Here is a 20,268-nt window from a genome sequence, read left to right on the forward strand (position 1 = left end):
ACTGCCTGCTTGTGTACTCAGAAGTACAGTGTTTGGTTGGAAGCATACATGTAGCTCAGTGTTTCTGTTCTTAGCCTTTGCAGACAAATAACTTATCCTATTTGATTTTCCTTGTTGCTTGCTTAAGATGAGGAATTGCTCTCTGCAGTCACTTGTGTGACCTGCTGGGGTTAGAGCATGTGGGGAGAGGCTGGGAACAGGGGAGGGGGGATGCAGGGAAGGGGGATGCTCGCTGTGGTCCCCAGACTCCTGTGTACCTTACCCTGGTTTTTACTGAAAGAGCCATTCCGATAAGCTGCACTGATGAAGTTGGAATCCATTGGGTTTAAGCATGGGACTTTGTACAAGGGCCTATAGGGACAGAGCAAGGGGAGACTGAGATGAGCTCTTAGGCAGAAGCTCTTCCCTGTGAGGGTGCTGAGGCGCTGGCACAGGGTGCCCAGAGAAGCTGTGGCTGCCCCATCCATTTAAAGGCTCCTTCAGCCCAAACCAGTCTGGGATTCTACCTCCCAATGTATTTCCATGTGCAGAAGAGCTTTGTCTGCAGAGCTCTGCCCAAGGGTGTTTGGAAAACGCAAGCGTTCCCTGCTGTGCCCCTGCCTCAGCGGGGCTGTGATCCGCAGCTATCTTGCTTTTGTGTGCAAGTGTTAACAAACCCAGTACATCTGTACAAAGCCCTCCTCTGTCTGCTCGTCCAACACCCCCCTGCACCCTTGATATTAAAAACATGCCCTCTGCACTGCAGCAGGCGAGATAAATGGAAACACATTTTGATCATTCCTGCCGGGCTCCGGTAACTGTTTTCCATTGCTGTGAGGTTTTAAGTGACCGCTGGTGAGCCAGGTAGCTTAAGGGATGAAGCTGTGGCATCGCAGCTCAGGTCCCTCTTGTGCTCCTTAATTCACATGAGGGCTGTGGCTGCTCGCAGGGGTGAAGGTGTTCACTGAACCCGCAGTCACCAGGCCCTTGCTGTGGCCACCACTGTGATCAAACCCAGGTGGAAGCGTCCATTCCTGAAGGAGCTGTGGAGCTCACCTCTAGTAGTGAGAGACTGTCCCTGGGTTAGATGCATGCTGTCCTTGTGTTGTGCGATGTATGGTCCAGAACACGCGTGTGTGCAGATACAGAGCTGGAACAGCCTACCCTAAACCCACTTCATTTTAATAAAACCTCATTTTGAATCGAAGCTGCTTCTTGTGAGAGCCCTCCTTTAGCAAGGGGTGGATGTCTTCCTCCTGGAGGCTAAGAAATGCATAACCAGTGCTTAAAAATAGCTTAGAAATTTCCCTGTCCATGCAAATGCATTTCAGATGACTTTTGTTAAGGCTGTTATAATGCTGTCAAAAATAACGCATCATTTAAATGTACTATGCTATAAATGAGCTATAGGAGACATTGAGCTTCTACCTCTCAGGTGCTGTCGCTCCTGATCCCAGTGCTCCCAATGGGGTGAGCCGCAGCCTGGCGCTGGTGTGTTCAGCCAAACCCCAGCTCCTGGAGTCGTGTGTTTATGGAATTACGCCTGGAAACCAAAGCCAGGCTGCTGTATGTGGAGGTACCTGTGTTTTACCTGAGGAAATGGGGCTTTGGGGCTGGAAAGTCGCGCTGATGCATGGTGGTGGGGCTGACCTCAGCCTGTAACAGCAATTACATGGGAAGCACTGGAGACTCTCACGTCATGCTTTAGCCGCAGCTCGCAGGGGTTCCAGCAGGAATTGCAGCGTGTAAAACAGAAAGAAACACTTTAAAGTGAGCCTGACTGCTGGGGCCAGGGCCATGAAGCTGAGCAAACCTCAGCGATGCTCAATGGGGCCTGACCTGCGGGTGCTTTCAGCATGTCAAAGACCCAGCACAGGGCTGTGGGGCTCGTTTGGATCCCCTGTCCCAGGAGCTCACTGCTGTGCACTAACATCCAGGCCTTCTCGGGGTACAGAGCATCCTGGGGACGTGGGCTGGGACTCAGCCAGGCTCCACATTGAGTCGTGTTTCATGTGAACATTGTCCGTAGCCTTTTAAGTACAAACCCATCTGATCCCAAGGGTTTGGTCTCTTACTTAGATCTGAAAAATGAATTTGGTGTTTAGCTGATGACTGGGAAAGGAGCGGAGCAAGAAGGATGTGATGGATAAAGCTTTCCTTCAGGCTGTGGTATAGACTGAAAGAGGAACTTGGCAGAGTGTCCGAGACCTGTCTCATAACGTAACCCCCCCACTCTGTTCATCCAGCTTCAGCAAACTACACCCAACCTTTGTGCTTATCTGTTCATTTTCTGAGCTAAATAATGGGATCGTACTTACGAGACCTTTTTAAAGTTAGACTGAAGCCTGCTTCATCTGTAAAAACAGCGCCTCAACAGCACATCTGACCGGTGCTAATAGGGAAATGTGTGTTAAAATGTGTGTGGCTTTAACACTTCAGGGGCAGCTTTTGACATGAAGTGTTTGCCACAGGATTTCTTCTGTGGCTGTGAGCTGGAGAATCAATCCTGCTCCTGTAAATGTGTTACTTGCATTCAGATGGAAACTGTGCTGTCCATCCCATGTGTGTTCTCTGTGGGTGATCACAAGATTTCCACTTCTGGGTCTTTTGAACCAGTTTATCAGGGACAAAGCACTGTCTTTGCTGTCAAAGAGCTGGGGGGAACGAGAGGAAGGTTTGCATTGGCTGTGTTGCAGTTGTTTTCTGTGCAGAGAATGAATTTCAGTCGCAAGGGTACAGGTTATCCTAGGAGGTTTCTTCAGGCACATCTGCATGAAAGAGGACTTGAAGCAATGGAGGCAGTAAAATTTAACCCACAAAAAGCACTGTGCCAGGAGAGGTCAGAACCTTTGCTTCAGTGAAATCCTTGCTGCATCCTTTCCTTTTCTTCTGCTGTGCCAGCTCTGAGCCCTGGGCAGCCAGAGGTGCCTGGCACCCATTGGAGAAGCTGGGGAGCCCATCACCAGGCTGTCTGGGCACACCGGCTAGCAGGCACGGTGGGGATGGGTCTCAAATCACTGCTCAGCCTTGCAGGAGCTGTGCTGGGTTTGCTCTGAGCTGATCCTTTCAGGTGTAGCTATTGAGGCAGATGATCTGATGGCCTTTTAATGATAGTGACATACATTATCCCAGTCCTGCAGAAAGGATCTCTTGCCTCTTCTCTTCTATGGCAGGCAGCTGAGGGACCCATGCCAGGGACATCTTTTAGCCATATATTGCAGAGAAGTGCTGGTGAGTTGTCTGCAGAGCACAGCTGGGCTCAATTACACAAGCTCAGAGCGAGTAAAACCCTGGTGAGGAGCTGGGATGCTCAGGCTCATCCTGCCACCACTGCAGGACGGACCCAGGTAACCAAGTGTGGTCACAGAGGTACCTCTTCCAGGTGACCCCATGGCTAAGGGATGCTTTGACCTCCTGGTGCTCATGTCTAATTCACCACTCTGGCAGCAAACGCCTGGCTGGCACTGCTCTGGTTTTAGGAAGTGGATCTGAAGCACAGCAAACAGAAAACTGCTTTCGGCTGAGCCAAGCCGTTAATGCCCTTCAGCTCTGGTTAAGCCTGATGCAGGGGGTGTTTATAACAGAGAGCAGGACGGGCTCCCCTGGGCTTAGGAGAATACACATCTCACCGGCAGTCCTGCGTTGGGAACCAGAGCTGCTGCTGGTCCTGCCCCTGCAGATCATCTCCCACCACTGCACAAGGGGGCTCCAGGATGGGTTTGGGGCTTAGAGGTGTGATTGTGGAGCTGTGTTCAGCTCCGCAGCTCCCAGGTCTGCTCCCAAGGAAGGTTTCTAAGATATTCCAAAGCTATCATTGATCAAAGCCCTTCCACATCGAGGCCATGTGTGCTGGTGCTTGCATGGAGGTTGTAGGAGCCTCTAATTGGCCTTTTAAATTGTCAGTCTTCAGGTTTAATCTCTGTCTGATAGTCTGGAAAACGAGATGGACTGTTTTGTGTGTACTTCTGCCCTTTTGAGGGTCTTGATTTGAAGCACTGTGAAGTGGGCATTGGCTGAGGATGCTCATCACACATCGCGCTGGATCAGAACCGTAGCCATACCCAAACCACCCCAAAATCCACCTGCTCCCTGGCACTGGGGCTTCAAACAGCTCCTTTCTGGCTCTGCCTTGTGTGCACCCATGTGGGATGCCAGCAGTGGGAGGCCTGGGCTCCAGGAGCTCCAGATGCCGGGTGTCAGCTTGGTTGCATTCCATAACTGATGGTCCTAGAAGGCGAGCGTGAGGAAACAGATTGCACGTTTCTGTTTCATAGGGGAAGGAGCTCTCCTCGGTGCAGCTTTGCAGGCCAGCTCTTGGGGAGGGTTTGCAAACCCTTTAATTTAAGAGAGGCCATAAAAAGCAGGAAGGAAAACCAGCACAGAAAAGCAAATTAAGGGAAATTTTAACTGATCTTGAACCTGAGAACTGGAAGGAAACCATCTGGTTCTAGGATCCTGAGGGTGAATGCGGGAGGGTTGTGCACAGGGCGAAGCCTTGCAGGGGTCTCACAGCCTTTGCGATGAGGGGAAGGAGGCTGTCCTGAAGAGTTTTTTGTGCAACAGGAAAGGTGCACGGCAGAGAAACTGAGCAACAAGGAAGGCAAAGACCAGTGTGCGCTGGGGGTAAATGCTTTCTGTGCATTAGGTGCCCCCAACACGAAGCACAGCTCCCAAAGCCCGCAAAGAACATGATGGAAGAGGCTGAGGGACATCCATTGCTTCACCTCCATGGGATTGGTCTGGTAAGTAAGTGTCAGGGTAGCAGGAGTGCTTTGGTGTCTGTCAGGAGGAGCCTGTTCATCCCTATGGATGCTGCTGGCTCACCTGTGGCTTTATAACCCCTTTATAACCTGCAAGGAGCAACTCACCCCTATGTAGTGGAGCAATGTAAGGGTGAGCTGCCACCACCATGAGCATCCTCTTCCCACAGGGACCCCAAGGAACTCTGCAGTGCAGGGAGGGCTCTGAAATGTCCTGTTTCCATCACCAGTCTCATCTCTTTTGGAGAGAGCCCAAGCAACAAGTTTTGGCTTTATAGCAGCATTTGCTTTTGATGTGCAAATTGCTGAGCTTAGCAGGGACAAATGGGCAACGCTTTACAAGTTACCTTGGATTAAAGCAAGTCTATGGAGATTGTTCTCCAGGTCCTTTGATGGTTTCCATTCCAGAAATAACCAGTCCCATGCTCCCAGTGAAGGAGCCTGCATACCCCTGGTGCAGAGGAGCCTGTGGGGTCCGAGGGAAGGAGAGCAGAGGATCCTGCCCTGTCCTCTGCAGGCAGAGGCTCCAGTTGCTGTGTCCCTGAGACCAAGTGTGCATCACTGCGTAGGTAATTAATGATAATGGGTGTCTAAAAGCATCGCTCTGTAGCTCTCAATGCCCTGCCAGCCAGCACAGGCCATTGCTTTTCTCCCTGAAATGTTTATGATCCCTCTTCTCCTCCCTGTGTCACGGCTGAAAGCGTTTTCTTTATTTCCCTTGAACTAATAATGTAAATCTGGGAATTGGAAACCCATAGCCTGGTTTTATATATATATATATATGAAGAATATAAATCGGGGAATAGTTAAAACTGTATTATTCCTGGCAGCTAAACAGTTTCTTGAAGACTTTGATTTCTTGTTTTGGAAGCCGTTTTCCCCATGTGTGTATGCAACCGTGTGGAAGGAGCAGTGCGGAGAGGGCTCGGGGTGCCTGCTGAGCTTTTTGAGCTGGTGGAAGTACCAGGAGCTTGCTGGAGTCTGCAGCTTTTCAGCTGGTGGCAGGAGAAATGCGTAGTTAAGCCTGGTTCTTATCAATCACAGAATCCAGACTGGTTTGGGTTGAAGGGAACTTAAAGCTCATCCAATGCCCCGGGCAGGGACCCCTTCCACTGGAGCAGCTTGCTCCAAGCCCCTGTGTCCAACCTGGCCTTGAGCACTGCCAGGGATGGGGCAGCCACAGCTTCTCTGGGCACCCTGTGCCAGCGCCTCAGCACCCTCACAGGGAAGAGCTTCTGCCTAAGAGCTCAGCTCAGTCTCCCCTCAGGCAGGTTAAAGCCATCAATGGGAGTTTTGCCTTAGGAAGAGCTGAAGAATTGGAATGCCAAGATCTTTCCTAGCAGGATCTGGTTTTTATTTCTCTAAGCTGTTCAGTTTTACAAGGCTTGGGAACGCCGGTGCTTTCTGCTCCGCACCAGTGATGGGCATTTGTTTCCAATTAGTATTTATTGGATTATTTCAGGCAGAAGGAAGCTCTGTGTTCGAGCCCTGCAGGATGCGCTCTGTTATTTGTTCACAGGACGGTGTTTTCTTTTCCTGCTTGGTTTTGCATCGGTGTCGCTGGGGATCTGCCTTGAAACAGATTAAACCAGATTAAACAGATTACAGCCTCTTACCCAAGCGTCTGTTTCCTCCGCGGGTAAGGGCATGTTTCAGACTCGCATGGCTGGAAATAGCAGCAGCCTAGAATACCCCGACACCCTCAAGGCTGTGTCCAGCTTTCTGCTGCTTTTCCCGATAGCTGGAATTAGCCCCTCTCTGGGGAAAGGGCTGCTGATCATGGCCTGGATCAGATGGCTTGTGGCAAGATTAGCAGTAGGTACTGTTGGATTTATGGGTGTGCGTGGGGCTAACAAAGCTATGGAAAAACACATAGGTAGTGTTTTATGTAGGGAAAATAATATGGAAAAACTTGTGGTTTAATGGCATCCGACTTCCTGACATGAGGTCATATTTCCATAGTTTGCCTTGTGAATTGAAAAGCAAATGAGAATGCGAAGGCCAAGCTGAACCTTTGACCGGTGTGTTTCTCCCTGTGAATGACTGAGAAAACCTCCCCAAACCAGGGATCTCTGTGGACAAAGGTAGTGGCAAATAAGTGAAAATACCAGGATTGGCCCCAGGTCTCGCCCAGCCTGTGCCTGGAGCTGAGAGCTTGGGTTTTGCTGGCGTAAATCAGAGCGATTGCCTCAAGTCAGGAGAGCGATAACGGCTCTGGAGCGATGTAACACGAAATGAGAAGCAGACTCAGAGCCTTTCTTCCGCGGAAATAACAAATAGACGTTTACAGGAGAATAAATGCAGAATACTTGGCAGCGGCTCACCATGGGGGAACCGGCAAGTTCATTTGGGCCGAGACCAAGGAAAGCTGCAGAGATTCAGCAAGACTGAGCTGGGGGTCGAGCCTGAGTTTTCCTTTTCCTGCTGCATCTCTCTGTTTTCCACAGCATGTAGAATGTATTACTACTGCGAACTGCACGTCCCAGCGCAGCCCCTCTGTGTGCATCCTACTAAGAACCAGAAAGCCCAAGGTGTTTCTGCTTTCTCTTCTCTTCCAGGACAACGGACTGGCCCAGAGCAGGAGGACGATGCCCCATGTGGCTGGTGGCAACGCCGTGGACAACAAGCAGATGCTGAATGTGCAGCACCACCACCCGAACCGGCTCTATGCCAACAGCAGCTCCGAGTCAGCTCTGCCAGGCCAGCTGAGTGGCCTCCACATATCTCCTGCCCACAGGTAGGATGAGAGCATGGCCAGGCTCTGGCTTCTCTCCTGCAAACTCGGTTTCAGCGGGGGGATACATTGAGGCTGTGGTGATCCTGGAGCCCCTGAGATCCTTCACCAGCTCCGTTGCCCTTCTCTGGACTCAGCTCCTCAATATCTCTCAGTATTTCCCAGAACTGGAAGATGGGTGAAGGAGCTGGTTTACCAGATCTCCATAAGATCCTTCTATTGCCGATGGGGGTAGGTAGATTAGCGGCATCAGACCCAGTCCCCAGGCTGGGATGAATGCCAGGGAGCATCAGAAACGTGAGTATCCTGGTTTTCCAAAGTATATATGCAAGGCAGGATGGAGAGGTTTGCCCTCCTAGGAATGGGGATTGCACCACCACAGACCCAGGAGCAAACACTTGGCCTGGAGCTGGAGGTACCCGCAGGGAAAATGAACCCCAGTGAATGGGGATGTTTGGGAGTGGTCGATCAGGTCCACGCAGCTGTGCAGGAGGCTGGGAAATGAAGAACACTCCAAGGAAAGAAACAGCTTTTGTGTAGCCAGGAAGGGTTTGGGTGGAAGACTTTGGCTTTGAGACGGGCCAGGTTGTGGACTGCGATGCCTGTGCGTGGCTTAGGCTGCTGCTGATTTATGGCTCCTCCAGACTGGCAACCTCCTGCAAGCAAGCAGTGTCTGTGTCGCATACAGCGAGCAAAGAGAGTTCCTGTTCATCTGGGGAGCTCTCTGCCTGCGCTAATTCATATTTCAGCGACGCCGCGAGCCAGCTTATTCCCTGCACTGCTCCAGGGAAGTTAATGAAGCTGGAAAGGAGGGATCTGCGCTACAAGCATGGAGAACAAAACCTCATGTTTACCTCTGCGCGAGCCAAAGGGCAGGAGATTACCTCGAGCGTTAGAGTAGATTCAGGGCAGAAGTGAATTTGTGCTTGATGGGGCTGGACAGGTCAAATCCTGCTGCTTTTCATTGAGGATGTGTGGGCTGAGGTACAAGAGGGCTGCAGCAGGGCAGAGGGGAGCGCCCAGGGTTGATTTTCTTTGTTGGAAAGTGATTTTTATTTCACTTTAATTCTGTTTTAATGCGAAGAATGCAATGCTGGTGGAGAAAATGGGCCAGATGATGGCTAAAATCTGTGTGATGGGGTTCAGGGCTCTCGCTGGTTGTATTGGCTTTATAATGACCTTGGTGACCTCCTCCTTAAACAGGAAAAGGAGCCCCTTCCCCCCAAGCTGTGCTGTGCTTTGGGGCCCCACTGAAGCACAACAGCACTTGAATTCACCTCTGCTCAGCAGGACACGTACACATGTACCCAGAATACGTTTGATTCCAAGCTGTGCTTGCAGTGTTCTGCTGTACTGAATGAACCGGAATCATGGTTTAAATGACTCTTTGTTGTCTTGTTGTACCCCAGTCGTGATGCATCCAGACAAGGAGCAGCATCTGGATGCTGGAGGTTACGGGGGCAGTTGTGGGGCTGCTCTTGTATCCCCTCCACCACCTCATTGTAGCTGTGGCTGTGCCTGGCAAATGGATCTTTCCATGCAGTCACCTACAGGAATGCTGACTTCAAAAGCTATGGAAAAGGGGATTTGCTGTCATGCCTGTGCCCAGCAGCAGCACACGTTGTCCCCATGCTGGGTGTCCTAACAGTGGTACAAGGGGTGGCTGGACCTCCTGGCCCTCCATAATTAAAGAAACTCGTTGTTTTACCCATTTTTCCCAATACATTCCATGTGTGGCACAGCAGCTGGCAGTGCTTGTGAGCAGCTGCCCTATTTCCTGAAGGCATCTGGTAGCTGGGCCAGCCCAAACGGTGTTGCTCAATCAGAGCTGAACGGGGAACAAGTTTAACTTCCCTGGTTCAGTGGCTGTTCCTGGGACAGGCACCTCCAGGCACAGAAACAACGGGAACAGAGAGGTGTTTAACTGAATCTGAGGGAATGTGGAGGATCCCTTCGGTCCCTCATGAGCTGACAGTCGCTGTCTGTGTTTGACTTGAGCCTTTCTTTCTCTCCTTCAAAACAGCATCGACCCTGTGAAGTCTCTCCCACGGAACAGAAATGGAATTGATGTGGAGTCGGATGTCTACAAGATGCTTCAGGATTATGAAAAGCCCATTTCGGAGCCTAAGCAGTCTGGGTCCTTCCGATACTTGCAGGGCATGTTGGAGGCTGGTGGGAATGGTAAGGAGGTTGGCATCCTTAGTGTGTCCCATCAAGTCCTCCCTGCAAACAGGGCTGTGGCTTGAGCCATCATTTGGTCCCTTTGCACCCCCTTCTGTGGTCCCACACACATCAAGCTGCTGTTGAAGGCTTCACCTCCTTCTCCTTCCTTTACTGAGGTCCAGAAGCTTGGAAAGCCTCTGAAGGACCCATCTATAAGAGCTGATGGGAAGGGTCTGCAACCTCCTCTGCTTTGCCCTTTTTACCATACATCACCTTGGTGCTGAGGCAGCTGAGCCCAACACGGGACGCCCGGAGCATCCTGGGAGGGTCCTGGATCCCTGCAGATCCTGGATCCCCGCATCTGGGCGGCAGGTTTCAAACCGGGTTTTGGGTACTCGGCATCTGGGGGCTTACCAGGTTTCGTGGTTGACTTGAGCATGGTGTGAAAGTCGGGTTTCCAAACAGCTTCTATGTGGCAGCTGTGTTCCATGGGCTGCTTGTGAAATGTGCTGGCCTGAAGCGGGTTGTGTAAGATCAGTGGAGAACCAGCAGCCTGTCTGAGTAAATGGCATTTGCATAAGGACGTGGGATGGTCCTCGGCAACGCAGGGATAGCGATCAGGAGCTCCTGGCTCACATCTGGCGTCTGTCACAGCTTCCTGCCTGTGTCGCTAACACAAGCAGGAGCCAGCTCCAAGCATTAAATAAGATCCCCAAACTGTACATTTCAGCTTCTTATTTGCCTTTCAACCTCAAGCCCACTGCAGCTTTTATGTTCAAACTCTCAGGCTTTGCTTTACAATCATTAGGGCAAGACTCTTCTTTCTGCTTCCTTCCAAGAGCCTCGTACTCCGATCATGTGAATCCACGGACTTAGTTTTTATGGGAAAACACCAACTACTGGAAATCTCATTATGAAGCTGCAAGAGGTAGCAAGTGAGGCTGCTGCACTGTGTGTATAAAATGATGGCGAGCCCCGTTCTTTGACCAGTAGGATATTGCTTGCTTCACAAGAAGCACAATCGCAGGTAACTTCTGAGCATCAAGAGGTTCTGCCAGTTCCAGTTTCCTCAGTGGTACTGAGGTGTGTCTGCAAAGCATGAGATAGGATCAGCCTTGGAAGCACTGGGTGTAAATACTGCAGCCCCTCCTAGGCTGGCAGGAAAACCGGTGCTAATGACAGGCTCCAGCTGTACCTTCAAGTCCTTCAGCGAGAGCAAGCAGGAGCAGCTCCTTGTGCAGCATCTGCTGCACCCCTGGGCCTCCTCATTAAGAAGAATAAATAGGAAGCAACTGTGTTAATGCTGTGAGGCGCTGGCACAGGGTGCCCAGAGAAGCTGTGGCTGCCCCATCCCTGGCAGTGCTCAAGGCCAGGTTGGACACAGGGGCTTGGAGCAAGCTGCTCCAGTGGAGCTGGAGGAGCTTTAAGGTCCCTTCCAACCCAAGCCAGGCTGGGATTCTGTGACTCCTCCCTTCTCTGTGCCAGGAAAAGGGAACAAAATTGGAGCTTTGCTGTTTTGCATCCTGCAGTCCTGGGGTGGCAGAAACCCAGTGCTGCCCTTTGGGAGGACAGGAGAAGGAAAAGGCTATGGAGGACAGAGAGGTGCTGGGACAATGCCCAGAGCCTGGGTCTGCCCCAGCCAGTCCTGGTGTCTGCTTATCCCGGCAGCTCCTTGGCACCGGCCCATCCCCAGTGCAGTGCTATTGGGTTGGAGCCCAGGATGCTGCTGATGGGCATGAGCCAGGGTGGTGACAGGCTGGAGGGGTCCCTCCTGGGGCTCCGGCACCCCCTTCCCTCTTGGCTGTGCTGGCAAGGGGGACGTGCGGCTGCAGGCACAGCCTGGCCCCTGCCGTGGTCGTTAACACTCTGTTTACTTCATAAGGGATGAGAAATTAAGTGAAAAGCCTCTCTCCTGGCATAAAGCTCTGTGATACGTTCAGATTTCAAATCCCCAGGAGTGTTCCTGCTTCGTTGTTTTACAGCTCCCACCCCTCCTCCTTCTTCCTTAAGCCTAAAATTATACATTTTGGCCTGAGCCTGCTTTGTGTTGTCCTTTTAAAGTCAAGTTCTCCTCTCCTGAGGAGCTGGGTGTCTCGGACAACCGCCTGATTTATACAGAAGGTGTTTCTCCTGGAAGCCACAGCTTCTTCAGCATCCCCAGCCCCATCCCAGCACCCTTAAGGAGCAACGCTTTGTGCTGAGGATTTTGGGGAGGCTGGAGAAATCACAGCAGTTGTCTCGATGGGTGCCCTTGGTGTGGGAAGGATGAGCAGTGCAGCCACAAACGGGGATGGGGATGGTTCAGATTGTGGAGTGAAAGCATCTCGCTGCCTTGCTGAGGACCATCAATTACTGTGAGGCTATGGGCTGGTAAATAGAAGGAAATGATCTGTCGTTTGGGAGGATGGGAAGCAGCCCTGTCTGTAGGGCTTGTTTTGCTGTAAAATCGTTTGGGTTTTTCCTCTCCTTCTCCTCCTCTCTTTTCTAAGCAGCTTATCCAAGCTCTGCCTGAGAGACAGTGACAGCTTGACTGTCGAATGCTGGCAGATGAGCACGTCTGGTCCAAGCACGCCGGGTCCCTCGCTGCGGGAAGCCAACAGCTTAAGCAGTTGTTTCAGTTGATTCCCAGCAAGGCAGAGGAAGGACTCAGCAAGGGGGCTTGGCTGGAGCCAGCCCAGGGCTCGGGGGACCCCTGGGCTGGAGCAGCCCCGCTCCGGTCCTGAGCAGGCGCTGTCACACGTGTCACAGCTCTCGGTATCTCCAGACGCTGTGTTTTGTCTCAGGAAAGTGGGATTTGGTGGGGAATCGGTTCTTTTGGGTTTACTCGCTTGGCTTGTGTTGGTGTCTGGATCAGAGCTATGGCTGGAGATGGGGTCTGCTGTGCGAGGCTGCCTGCGCATCCCAAGGGTGACCTGGGTGGTACTTGCTAAATAGCCCAGCAGCCACGTTCATATCTCATGTCTGGATAAGGCAGCTTTGCCTTTGGCAAGGTGTATATACCAAATTGTTAGCACAGTACGTGGATGTATTACCTGCTGGTGCAGCCAAGGGCTTCGGCCAGCAGCCATGAGCAGTGTCAGCACAGTGTCCTGCGGTCATCCACGGCCCCAGATGCTGTCTGAATCTAGCTGGTCTCACTGTTTGCTTTTTCATTCCTTCCAAGCCTCTTGTGACAAAGACTCATCTGAGTCCTCATCAAAGAACGAAGAAACAAAAGCCCGGCGAGGGCGGGTTCTCAGTGTGTGTCTGTTTCACGTTCCGGGCAGGTGAGAAGCTCGACAAGCTGAGCAACCCCCGAAACATCAAGTCCCCGGTGTCCAAGCTTGGCGGTGCCATGTCCGGGCTGCAGATGCTCCCTGAGTGCACCCGCTGCGGGAACGGCATCGTGTAAGTGTCACATCCCAACGGAGCCTCGGGTTCGGTAGGGATGGGAGCGCAGCTGGATGAGGTCCTACCAGATGTGTGGGTCAGAGTTTGAAGCAGAATACCTTACATTTATAGCAGAATATCTTGAATCCCTTTCTGCTCTTTGCTAACCATTTATAAACCTGGAATTGAGGAATATGGTTTGGCATGTCCCTTTTAAGGGAATCTTGCAGCAATACAGGGATGATTCATGGGATGGTTTCTGCCCTGCTTATCCCAGTAACTGCCCAGGGACTATGAATAGTGCTGGCACTCTTTCACTGCCTTATGGAGGGAGAAACGCTTTGAGGGTCAAGTCGAAGAGGTCTGCGGATGATTTCTGTCTATTGAAGAGTCATTCTCCGATGGATTGATGCTGGGTCTGATTTCGGAGCATACAGGCATTTCCCTGCTTCATTGTGTTGTAATTTATGTTCTGTTGTAATTTACTGCTCAAGCCAGATTCGCTGGCTGGGAGCCTGCTCTGCAAATGCTGTAACCATGTTCTCGCTGGTGCTGTGAGCTGAGTAGAGATGCTGCAAAAGCCACAGTGCCTGCATGTGCGCATCCCCAGCCCTGCCAGCAGTGCCTGGAGTGTGTTCAGATGCTGGCTCCTGATGCTCAGATCCAGCCTGAGTGTAGATGTTGAAGGCTCCGCTTTGCATCACATCCTGGAGCGATGCGGGCAGATGGGAATGGAGCATCCCTTCCCACAGAAACATGATGGAGCTGTGCCTGGAGCGGGATGGCAGCTTTGGGTGGGCTGAGATGCTGGGATGGGAACCCACGATAACACCCGCACGTGTCCCTGCATGCTGCTTGCCTTCACTTACTCCATTTTACTGGAGGGTGCTGAGGCGCTGGCACAGGGTGCCCAGAGAAGCTGTGGCTGCCCCATCCCTGGCAGTGCTCAAGGCCAGGTTGGACACAGGGGCTTGGAGCAGGGGTTGGGGCTGGAGGAGCTTTAAGGTCCCTTCAACCCAACCCATTCTATGGCTCTATGAATGTTTGTGCTCTTTGCTTCTCCACCTCACCCCAGCTCTCCCCATCCCTCCCTAGGGGCACAATCGTCAAAGCTCGGGACAAGCTCTACCACCCCGAGTGCTTCATGTGCGACGACTGCGGCCTCAACCTGAAGCAGAGGGGGTATTTCTTCATCGAAGAGCAGCTGTACTGCGAGACGCACGCCAAGGAGAGGGTTAAGCCCCCCGAGGGCTATGACGTGGTCGCTGTTTATCCCAACGCCAAGGTTGAACTTGTCTAAACGCGGGCTGAGCTGTGCAGAGGGCGGGCGCCCACCCACCGCCACCGGCTGCGCTGGGGCTGGAATCAACCCCGGTTACCAGAGCCCGAGCTCCAGTGCCTTTTCCTAGATAAAACCGTTTACACTTGGGATCTCCGGGGGCTGGTGTTGAAAGCATACGAACAGGTTTTTCCCTTCTTTTTGACACTCTGCTTTTCGGGTTGCTGCGGTGGGGTATTAGTCTGTGCCATAACCTTATCCAAGATCTGTGTAAATATTGATTAATTCTCTACTCTGTTTCCTATGAAACCAGTATTCCCCCTTTTCTGTCCCCCCCTCCCTTCTGAAAAAGCAAGGAAGATGTTTTAGAAGCTCATAGAAAATAAGGCACTTTAACAAATGAAGCTGACTCCGACATCCTGACATTTATCTCCTGCCTTCTGGCTGCCCCAGGGATTAAAACCCGACCTCCTGAGGAGCCTGGGATGCGGTACCAGCGGGTTGGAGCTCCTGGCTCATCCCAGCAGATGTGCTGAGGAAGGGTGGTCTCTTAGAATAGCAACTGCTGCGGAATTCCCTGGATCAGGGCACTGCAGTGTGAGGCTGACACGGACCGATCCGAGTTCCCCAGGAGATCTCCACACTCGTAATGCAAGGAGGCTTTTGTCTCCCTTCTTTCAGTCTTTATTCAGTTGTTCTCTCTCATCCAATCCCCCAGCACACCTTAAAGGACACTGAAATAGCACGGAGCCCACCTTGGCTGTTCCGGCTCCCTTGCTCCAGCCCCATCACTGTCATTGCTTTGCCTGTCCTGACTCTTCCCCATCATTTGCTATAGTTTTGTAGCCCCTTATTTCTAGATCCCATCCGCGTCTGCCTCCCAGCGGGGAGGTGCTGATCAAATCCCTCCTGGCACTTAGGAAGTAACTGGAGCTGGTGAGCCCCGATCCACCGGCAGCAGGATTGCATTTATACCCATATCCCAAGGCTCTGCTTTCAGCCAGGTCCATCATCCGCTTTGGTTAATGGGGAGGAGTTTTTGAGGATCTTGGAATGATGCTTTGTTAGAGAAATGGGGCTGTTTTCATACTGGTTCTTGGAGGAGGGAGAGTTGAGTCTCCCAGATTAGTCTCCCAGCTGCTGGGTGCCTACAGGAGCTGTGTGTTTGGTACCACAAGGTTACTTCTGCTTTGCAACAGCCTCCTTCCTCCTCCTCATTTGAGAGCAGGAAGATGTGGGGGAGAGAAAGGAATGTCTGTGCTTGCTTCTCATACATGGAAAAGGAAAATAAGAGATGGGGCAATGGCCAAAGCACTCCTTCTCCTGGCTCTCCATAACTCAGAAATCTGGGACTGGAGAAGGGTTGGGAGCACTACCGCAGCTGAGGCTGAGCACACAACCTCTTCCTACAGGTTCTGCATCCCAGAAGGGAGAAGGGATGTTAGGGTGGTACTGGGCTATATCTAGACTGCTTCATGCAGTGCCTGATAGGGACTGAAGCTGCTCCAGCTCTGTTCCTGGGCATGCAGCTCCCCTCAGCTGGGTACCACCTCACAGCCACAGGGATGCTGGCCCTGCACCTCCCTGCCAGCAGCAGAGCATCCACCTCCCCTCTCTCTGCCATCAGGATTTGCAACTGTTAAAGTACAGGAACATGTGGGAATTGTTATCATAGCACTATGCTCCTTGCCTGCAGGGGCGTGCTCGGTGGGGTGGAAGGGAAATACTTGGGACAACTGTAAATGATGAGGAGGCTGACAGTCATCGGGTGGGAAGCATCTCTGCCCTGTTTGCAGGGCTCCGCTTGGAGCCGTTTGCCACTGTCAGAAGCAGTTGTTCGGAGTTCCCCATCCCCAGGCACGCTGATTCCTGACTTCAGGCCGCCTCATTCATGTTATGGGGTTTGTAGGAGCCGCCACAGGCAAGGCTGCCGTCTCCCCAGGGAATGCCACTAAACTGTAACAGAGGGGCAGGGCACCGTTTGTATGGAATACAAAATAAAGCTGTACCGATGGCTTTGTGTCTCGTGTCACTCTGCTCGGCCTTTTCCTTGTCCCTGATAGCTTTCCGGTGGCCGTGCCCTTATGTGTGGAGGTCCCTCAGCATCTGGGTAAGGAGGATACTGGATAAACTGTATAATCTTGGTGACAGCTGCGCTTCTTATAGCATTATGCATTGAGAGCCTTGCTTGAGGCTTGGCCTGTGTTCCTGGCAGGGTTTGGTTGGGGGGGGGGTTCACTTATGAGACCTTGAGACCCTGCATCCCATCAGGTCCAGAGATGGGATGGGTCGTTGTGTCTCTGCCCATTACCTGGAATTGCAGCCTGGTTTGTGCTGGAAGGGACCTTAAAGCTCCTCCAGCTCCAACCCCTGCCCCGGGCAGGGACCCCTTCCACTGGAGCAGCTTGCTCCAAGCCCCTGTGTCCAACCTGGCCTTGAGCACTGCCAGGGATGGGGCAGCCACAGCTTCTCTGGGCACCCTGTGCCAGCGCCTCAGCACCCTCACAGGGAAGAGCTTCTGCCTAAGAGCTCAGCTCAGTCTCCCCTCGGGCAGGTTCAAGCCATTCCCCTTGGCCTGTCCCTGCATCCCTTGTGAAGAAAGGCAAGAGGGGCTTGTGAAAGCTCTGTCCCACCTTGAATCATGGAAACCCACTGGGCTGTAGGAGCCAGAGGAGCAGGAGGGTGAGCACAGGCTCACTGGGGTTTAGCTGCCATATCCTTGAGGGACTTAAAAAGACAAAGCCTCTGAGGCTCTGCTTGTGGAGGATTTCCATGTAGTGTGGGTCTGTGTAACCCCATGTCTAATTAGTGCATGTATGCAAATAATTAACATGCTTGTGGCTTTCCAGTTAGTGATTTTTCTGTTCACCCCTTGAATGCAGATGTGTGTTGGATGTGTTTATATATTACAGTCACAGGGACCCATGGCACTGCTGCCCCATAGGGAGATGCCCAGGGGTGACGCTGATGGGGACACAGGGTGCTTGGCTGGACCCTCACTGACCCCAGGAGCCTCCTCCAGGCTCCTCATGCCATGGAAATGAAGGCACATAAGATCAAAACCGATGAAGGGCGTCGTTATTAACTCCGTGAGGTGGGACCAGTGCCAGAGGATCCAATTGTTTTAACTTTTTCCATGTATCATCACTCGAGTTTCCCACTTAGCCGGGCATTATTTCCACCACCACACCCCCTTTCTGCCGCTGCTGCTCTTTGGAGTTGTTTAACTTTGCTTTTGTTACTGGGTGGCTGCGCCCGGAGACCTCAAAGCAAAAATCTCAGCTGGCCCATTTGTATGAGGATGAAAGCCCTTGTGCCGTAAGAGGGGAGGGAAAGAGGCTGCTTGGAAAACTTCCCTCTCCTCCCTTTCTCCTATGTGAAAGAGGCTCTTTTAATTACGTCAGGGGAAAAATCTCCCTATGTACGTAATAAAGCACAGAAAAGGGCTCCTCAGTGTGAGGGAACTGATCCAGGAGCTGTTTCGCCTCTCTGTGTCTCCCTAGGAAGGCGCAGGCTGTCAGGAAGCACCCACGGAGCTGCCCCAGGCCGGGAGCAGCTCCTCGCACCCGGACACGTAAACATGTGGAGTTTTTATGGAGCCCTGAAGCAGTTCTTTGTGCAGGGAGAGCTGGTGGGGAGGGCCTGGGCTGCGGCCAGCGCCACTGCTCTGCGGGGTTGACAGGCACAGGGTCGCTGTCTTGCTGTGCGAGGACACGCTTCAGGCTTCCAGCTTTACTAATGGAAACAGCCAGGGTGTGTTTTGCTGGGGGGGGGTCTGCAGGAGCACCTCAGCCCTCCGAAGGGCAGGATCAGCAAACACACAACAGGGTGCCCAGAGAAGCTGTGGCTGCCCCATCCCTGGCAGTGCTCAAGGCCAGGTTGGACACAGGGGCTTGGAGCAAGCTGCTCCAGTGGAAGGGGTCCCTGCCCGTGGCAGGGGTTGGAGCTGGAGGAGCTTTAAGGTCCCTCCAACCCAAACCGGGCTGGGATTCTGTGACTTTCCTTTGCCCCATCAATAAGGTTCTGCCTGATCCCAGTGCTACACAAACAACACAATTAGAAGTCTATAAAAGATCATGTGCTTTCTCAATTCCCAGCTCCTGAGATGGCTGCTGGGAGGGTGGCCCATTAGTCCCACCAAGGCAGAGGATCCCTTGAGAGCGGCCTTGCCCAGGCAGAAGAGAAAGAGCCAGCGCAGGCAGCAGCCCAGGAGCCCTGGTGATGGCCGCGCCGGGTGGCAGTGTCACACAGGGTGAGGTGATGTGCCTGCACACACACACGGGATGGGGCTGCTCCTCCATTGCTGGGCAGCCTGCAGCAGCACAGCATCCCATCGGTACTGCATCCTCCTCCAGCCCCTTGCCTGCCTGGTTTGGACCACCTTAGACAATGTGTTTGCACAAGACACTTGCACAAGAGGAGCCTCCTCAGCTCCTCAAGGTCCTCTCCATCTCCCCCTTGTGACAGAGCTGCTCCTCCTCAGCATCTGATTTCCCTTTACAGGAATCTCAGACCTCGCTTCCCCTGCACTGCTCTTCATCTAACAGCCAAAGCGTGGTTTAGGAGGCTGCAGTGAACCGCACCGGCTGCTTGCAGAGGGGTCACTGGGGAGAACCAGGACCAGCCCTTCCTCCATAGGGAATTTGCTCCTCGCCTGCTCCAGTCAGCTCCCGGACGCTAATTCCGTGTGGTCTTCACAATCTCCATGCCTGAGGTTGGATCCCCCGTCTGGGTCTGAAATGATGGTCTGCAGGCGCTGGTGGTGCTGTGGCAGAGCTGGCTGGAACACGAGGTGTTAATAGGACTGCCAATTCACGTAGATTCACAGTGTAAGAGAAAACCTCACGGTGTTTTCATTTTAAAGATTCATCTGCAAAACAGATAAGCCTGAGCGTGCCCTACACGGCTTCCCTTTTCTTTAGGTACGCTAAATGTGCAGCCCAACCACAGTCACTTAGGACTGCAAATTGTTCCTCTGTAAACTCTTGCTGTTGACTGAATTAAGATTGCATTAGCATTAATGCTTAAGACAATACCCTCCCGATTCCTTATTTCCTGGCGGAGCAGGCATGCATTGCCTGGTGTTAGGTGGTTCCTGCACAGCCGCAGGGCAGGGCAGGCTGAGAGCTGCTGCCTGCGAGGCCCTGATCACCTAAATCAGCCCCTGCCCTGCTCTTATCACTGGGGCCAGCTCCAGCTCTGGGCTGAATCGGCTGGGCTGGAAAAGACCTTTAATTTCATCCAGTCCAACGGTTCCCCAGCACTGCCAAGGCCTCATCTACACAGTGTGTGAGCACTTCCAGGGATGGTGGCGCCTGGGCAGCCTGTTCCAATGCCTGAGCACCCTCTGGGGCAGGAATTGTTCCTCAGCTCCATCTAAACCTGCCCTGGTGCAGCTTGAGGCCGGTTCCTCTTGTCCCATCCCTTGTTCCCTGGGAGCAGAGCCCAGCCCTTCCTGGCTCCATCCTCCTGTCAGGCACTTGCAGGGACCCATCAGGTCCCCCCTGAGCCTTCTCTTCTCCATCTGAACCCCCCAGGTCCCTCAGCCGTTCCCCATCACACTTGGGCTCCAGGCCCTGCTCCAGCTCCATTGCCCTTCTCTGGCCCTACTCCAGCCCCTCAATGTCTCTCCTCTAGTGAGGGGCCAGAACTGAACCCAGGATTCGAGGTGCGGCCTCACCAGTGCCCAGCACATGTGAGCATCTGCCACTTCCAGCCTCTCTCCAAGCAGGAGGTATCCAGACCTTCCCCATTTACTGCATGACGTGGGCTCTCCATCCCTTATCCCAAGCAGCAGCAGATATCTGCATGGCTCGGATAAATGCTGCCATCTGCTTCTGCTTCCCAGGCATTGCCGCAGTCATCGCTTCTCGCTCTGCTCCTCCACCTTCCATACACACACACAACCTTGCATCATCTCTGCTGGAGAGATGCTTCCCAGCCTGCCCTCATCCTCAGCTCCGCACACGCAAACTGCCCCATTC

The 20,268-nt window shown here is 52.8% G+C and overlaps 1 protein-coding gene across 1 annotated transcript in view; it reads left to right on the top strand.

Annotated features, from left to right (window-relative positions):
• PDLIM4 (PDZ and LIM domain 4) overlaps positions 1–15,851 on the top strand; it is a 40,282-nt gene extending 24,431 nt beyond the window's left edge. Inside the window, exons 4-7 of the mRNA XM_065690366.1 lie at positions 7,298–7,476; positions 9,497–9,654; positions 12,903–13,023; positions 14,101–15,851. Of these exons, the coding sequence (XP_065546438.1) occupies positions 7,298–7,476; positions 9,497–9,654; positions 12,903–13,023; positions 14,101–14,305 (663 nt within the window). The 3' untranslated portion in view covers positions 14,306–15,851. The remainder of the gene's footprint in view (positions 1–7,297; positions 7,477–9,496; positions 9,655–12,902; positions 13,024–14,100) is intronic.
• Positions 15,852–20,268: the final 4,417 nt, after the last annotated feature.

Source organism: Lathamus discolor, chromosome 10, assembly GCF_037157495.1.
Source record: "Lathamus discolor isolate bLatDis1 chromosome 10, bLatDis1.hap1, whole genome shotgun sequence".
NCBI lineage: Eukaryota > Metazoa > Chordata > Aves > Psittaciformes > Psittacidae > Lathamus > Lathamus discolor.